Below are 6337 nucleotides of genomic sequence, written 5' to 3' on the forward strand. Positions count from 1 at the left end.
CTTTAGCTAGACTCACCAAGAAAGAAATAGAGGACTCAAACAAATAAATCAGAACTGAAAGAGGAGCTATCACTGATACCGCAGAAATACAAAGGATCAAAAGAAACTATTATGAACAATTATATGCTAGCAAATTGGACAACCTAGAAGAAATGGATAAATTCCTAGGAACACACAACCTATGAAGACTGAATCATGATGAAACAGAAAATCTGAACAGACCAATTACTAAGGAGATTGAATCCGTAATCAAAAAGCTCCCAATAAACAAAGGACCAGATGACTTCCCTGGTGAATTCTACCAAACATTCAAAAGAGAATTAATACCAATCCTTCTCAAACTCTTCCAAAAAATAGCAGAGGAGGGAACTCTTTCAAACTCATTTTACAAGGCGAGCATTACCCTGATACCAAAACCAGACAAGGATGCCCACAAGAAAAGAAACTTACAGGCTAATATCCCTGATTAACATAGATGCAAAAATCCTCAACAAAATAGAATTCAAAAATACATTAAAAGTATCATACACATGATCAAGTGGGATTTATTCCAGGGATGAAAAGGTGGTTCCACATCTGCAAATCAGTCAATGTGATACACTACATTAACAAAATAAAGACTAAAAATCATATGATCATCTCAATAGGTGCAGAAAAATCATTTGTCAAAATTCAACATCCATTTATGATTAAAAACTCCCAACAAAATGGGTATAGAGGGAACATACCTCAACATAATAAAGGCCATATATGACAAGCCCACAGCTAACATCATACTCAACAGTGAAAAGTTTAATGTTTTTCCTCTTAGATCAGGAACAAGACAATTACGCCCACTCTCACCACTTTTATTCAACGTAGTATTGGAAGTCCTAGCCAGGGCAATTAGGCAAGAAAAATAAATTAAAAGTATCCAAATTGGAAGTATAGGGAAGGAGTAAAACTGTCACTATTTGCAGATGACATATATAAAAAACCCTAAAGAATCCATCAAAAAACTGTTAGAACTAATCAACAAATTTAGTAGAGTTGCAGGATACAAAATTAATATGCAAAAATCAGTTGATTATATACACTAATCAGAAAGAAAAATTAAGAAAACAATACCACTTACAATTGCATCAAAAAGAATAAAGTTTGTAGGAATAAATTTAACCACAATGGTGAAAGACCTGTACACTGAAAACTCTAAGAAACTGAGGAAAGAAACCGAAGAAGACATGGTAAATGAAAAGATATTCCACATTCATGGATTGGAAGAATTAATATTGTTAAAATTGTCATACTACCCAAAGCAATCTACAGATTCAATGCAATCCCTATCAAAATTACAATGGAATTTTTCACAGAACTAGAACAAACAATCCAAAAATTTGTATGAAACCACAAAAGATCCCAAATAGCCAAAGCAATCTTGAGAAAGAAGAACAAAGCTGGAGGCAGTCACACTATCTAATTTCAAATTATATTACAAAGCTACAGTAATTAAAACAGTATGATATTGACATAAAAACAAACACAGAGATCAGTGGAACAGAATAGATAGCCCAGAAATAAATGAGGCATATATGGTCAATTAATTTATGACAAGCAAGCAAAGAATATACAATGGAAAAAGGACAGTCTCTTTAATAAATGATGTTGGGAAAACTGGACAGCACATGCAAAAGAATGAAAGTGGACCACTATCTTATATAAGACACAAAAATTAACTCAAAATGGATTAAAGACTTGAATGTAAGACCTGAAACCATAAAACTCCTTGAAGAAAACATAGGCGGTAAGCTCCTTGACATAGGTCTTGGTGATGATTCTTTGAATCTGACATCAAAAGCATATGCAACAAAAACAAAAATAAACGAGTAGGACTACATCAAACTAAAAAGCTTCTGCACAGCAAAGGAAACCATCAACAAAATGAAAAGGCAACCTACTGAATGGAGAAAATATTTGCAAATCATATATTTGCTAAGGGGCTAATATCCAAAATACATTAAAAAACTCATACAACTCAACAGCAAAAAAAAAATCTGAATAAAAATAGGCAGAAGATCTGAATAGACTTTTTTTTAAAAAAAAGGCATACAGATGGCCAACACGTACATGAAAAGATGCTATACATCATTAATCATCAGGGAAATACAAATCAAGACCTCAATGAGATACCACCTCACACCTGTTAGAATGGCTATCATCGAAAAGACAAGAAATAACAAGGGTTGGCAAGGATGTGGAGAAAAGAGAACCCTCATGCACTGTTAGTGGGAATGTAAATGGGTACAGCCACTATGGAAAACAGTATGGAGGTTCCTCAAAAAATAAAATATAGAACTGCCATATGATCCAGCAAGTCCACTTCTGGGTATACAGCTGAAGAAAATAAGAACACTAACTTGAGAAGACGCATGCACCCGCATGTTCATTAGAGTAATATTTACAATAGCAAAACTGATGAATAGAAATTGTGGTATATATGTTTATACAATGGAATACTATTCATCCATAAAAAATGAAATCTTCCAATTTGCAGCAACATGGATGGACCTCGAGGGTATTATGCTAAATGAAATAAATCAGATAAAGATGATATATCAAGCTCATAGATCAGAGAACAGATTGGTGACTGCCAGAGGCTGGGAGCTGTGGGGGAGGGAGAAACTATTTTTGTGGGGTTTTTTGTTTTGTTTAAATAAATTTTTAAAAAACTTTATTTCATGCTGTTTTTCAGAGGTATAATCTAATCTATAGTTTAATCAATTACGGTTATAATTTATAATTATTATTTATTCAATTTATTATTATTCAACTTACTGTTATTATTAAATTGATGATTATATATTCAATTTATGATTATTTATTAGTATAGGTTAGAGCTATTTGAAGACTTGAATTTGAGGATTCTCTTTCCTTACTTACCAATAAATATTAAATGAATCTTGATTCTCAAGTCCACTAGATTTTAACTTCACAGTTTTAGGAAAGTTTGCTTTTCTCCATTCCCTAAGAATGAGATTCCACAAAAAGTACAGAGAGGATAGGAAATTAAAAATATTTTTAATCAAAGAAATGTTTGTACATTAAAAGAATGTGCAGATGAGCAATAGCACCTGCCCACCCACAAACCCAACCCTCTCCCCAGAGGCAACAACTTAAACATGGCTGCAGTTCCTGCAGTTACCTCCTGTGGTTACCTCTATATAATGTGCTTACACTACCAAGTTTTGATTTATCAACATCAATCACACATGATTTATTAACTTGCTGCAATAATATATGAGGATGTAATCCACCTATTTCCTGAATTATTCAGGGCAAGAAACAGAAACCACACTAGTTATTTTAACTGTGAGAGTTTAATATGATACATTGTTATTAATCAGGTATTGAAGAACTGAAGACAAAAGGAGTAACCTGCAGGGAAAAGCTACCAGAAGGGCTGGTGGAAGAAACAGAAGAGGTGGAGTTATACAAATGTGGAAACTTGCTAGACCCGAGTGGTGTTGGGGGTGCGTGGACTGTACTCCAGACCTGGTATTCAGGCCCCTGAGGAGGGGTTGCTAGCCGGCTAGGGCTGGGCTTTTTGAGTGGGCACCATGCTTTTGGTTCTGGGAGTATTAGGAAACTGGAACCAGCTGCTGCTTCTGGATGGTTGTTTGTGCTGGACTGAAAAGCCAATGCTGGGAAAACAGACAGGAACCAGGAGCAAACAGGAAGGAGCACCTCCCTTCTCCTGGAGCCTCAGTGTCCCTCTTGTGTCCCTACTGACAGTGCCTCTCCAGGAATGACTGAAGTGAACCATGTTTGCCATTTCTCAGCGCTGGCAAAGCAAGGGTGGCATGAAGCTGAGGGACAACAGCTCAATAGCCAGCCTGTCCTGCTCTCCACTTTGTCTCAACTCCTCCTCAAATACAGTCAATAACACTGTTTCCAGCTCATTTATTGACTTCCACTGTAAGCCTAAATAGTCATCTTCTAGGTCTTGATACATACCTCATATTCCTTATAACTTGACTCCATACCTTTGCAAGACAAAGTTTGAAGAGATACTGCCTCTCCCTCTCTTCCTCCCTTCCATCTTCCAAGGTCTGTCAGCTGCACTTTTACTTTCATACTGTCAAGATGCATAATATTCAGACCTTGTTCTATAATCATAATTAAGTCTTCCATGTTTTGTCTGTACACTGACTCCAAAATATTGAAAATCAGTAAACAGAATTTACATTATTATGACTAGATAAATATTTTTTCCTTTCAGAGCCAGCTAACATGCTATAATTACATTTCCTTCTCTGCACTTCCAATGTTCACATACCCATTGCCTTCAAAGGAGAATCTTCAAACCAACTCTCTTTTCTTATACCTGAATTGCTCCAGATCAGCATCATTTTAGCTGGCTCCATATTCAGATCATGGCTTTTGTGTGTCATTTTTGTTTTCCTGGATTCTCTGGTTGACTTTGTTTCCTCTTGTTGGAAGTGTAAACATGTGTCTTCTTCAATATATCCCTAGTACAGTGCGGCTTCTCAATCAATATTTCTCCTGCCTGGAAACCATTCTATTTTTCCTCTTGAAGCACACATACATCCAGTTCTAATTTGAACCAATGATTTCATATTGGATCATGGCTTTCTAATACAACTGTCTTACTTTTCCTAGAATGTCCAGCTGCCTTAATTTTTTGCATTCCTTGGTCCCCCCCCACCCTAAATTCTCAACTACATTATTCAGTCTAGGGAAGAGAGTTTGGATTTAGAAATGAAGATTATTATGAATATTGCATGTTTTCTATGTTTGTAATTTACCAGGGGTATTGGTCATCACGCCCTTTTTCCATAAGGCAATAGAAAGGACATAAAGTTAGAAGAAATTAGATGTGATTAAGGAAAGACTGATCAACATCATAAGCTATTAAAATCTCTTAGGAAAAAATGGAAGGATTAATAGTTCTCTAAAAATAACATTTTGTATAAAATTAATAAGTTGAAGTTGGGTCAGTAATTTAAATGGCCCATATAACAAAGGATATAGTTCTAAAAATCATAGAATTAAAGATATTATGTAGCCATTTAAATGTTTACAGAGAATTTGTAATGAAACTTTTAATGAAAGTGAGAATGATATTGTGTTGGTGGGAAAAGACAGATGACAGAACTATGTAGATATGGTTTCATTTAAAATGTATGAGGAAAAAATAAAATTCAAAATAAGTGCACCAAAATATTAACAATGGTGTTAGCGTGATTTTTGTTTTCTTCATTATATTATTTACCTATGGTCTCAAATTTTCAATAATGAATACAAATTACCTTTATAATTTAAAAAAGTCACAAAAGTCTTCACCAAATTATGTCCAGTCTGGTTTCTTTGTGTTATTAATAATAATTAAAATAGCAAAAACAGATTGAGCCCTATGTGTCATATATGTCAAGAAATGAAGACTTAGAAAAAGTGATCATCTTGCTCAATGTTTCATTGCTATTAAGTGGTAGGAATAAAATGAACCATAATGCAGGTCATTCTATCACTAAGTAGAATTAGGAGGTACATTAATTAGCTTTTGCTAGGTTATATTGTGGTAACAACTAGCCTCCAAATCTCATTGGCTCACAAAAATTAAGGTTCATTTCTTGTTCATATTATATTTTGGCTGCAATGGTTTTAGGTTGGATGTGGCGCTGATTTACCAGTCTTCTTCATTCCAGGATCTAAGCTAATGGAGCCGACCCTGTTCAGAACATGTTGCTCTTGGGGCAGAGGAAAAGGATTTAACAGCTGAACCAGACAAAGACTCTTCAAGCAGGCCTTCAGACTTGGCACTGCTCTCTGCCACGTCATGTGGACAAAGGTGGTGCTGTAGAATCCTCTTTGGGGGAGTGGGGGAGTGAATAATGGGGAACAATAATACAATCTACTGCGGAAGGGTATGCACATTTAAATTTTCATATGCACCACCTTTTGTCATTTTAGTTTGCATTTCTTTAACTACCTATAAACTTGAATATCTTTTTGTGTATTTCTGGCCATTTGTACATCTTCTAATGGGTGAGATTTTCATGCCCTATGCACATTTTTCTAAAGTGTTTCTTTTCTTATTTGTAAAAACTCTTTGAACAGTAAAAAGATTTGCCCTCTTTCAGAAAAGACATTCTAGTTGGTTCTTTATATTTTTGTTTTATAGATTTTACTTTTTGTCATATAGAAGTTTGCATTTTATTCAACAGCATGATCAATCTTTTCCTTTATGGCTTCGGAGTTTTTTCTTGTTTAGAAAAACCATCCTCACTCCAAGATCATTAACAACTTCACTCTGTTTTCTTTTCACACTTTTATTGTTTCA

The 6337-nt window shown here is 34.9% G+C and overlaps 1 protein-coding gene across 1 annotated transcript in view; it reads right to left on the bottom strand.

Moving 5' to 3' along the window:
* Positions 1-5835, bottom strand: part of PNLIPRP3 (pancreatic lipase related protein 3) — a 28217-nt gene extending 22382 nt beyond the window's left edge. Inside the window, 2 exon segments of the mRNA XM_061189650.1 lie at positions 3429-3677; positions 5685-5835. Coding sequence (XP_061045633.1) covers positions 3429-3677; positions 5685-5835 — 400 coding nt within the window.
* Positions 5836-6337: the final 502 nt, after the last annotated feature.

This window comes from Eubalaena glacialis, chromosome 1 (assembly GCF_028564815.1).
Source record: "Eubalaena glacialis isolate mEubGla1 chromosome 1, mEubGla1.1.hap2.+ XY, whole genome shotgun sequence".
NCBI classification, from domain to species: domain Eukaryota; kingdom Metazoa; phylum Chordata; class Mammalia; order Artiodactyla; family Balaenidae; genus Eubalaena; species Eubalaena glacialis.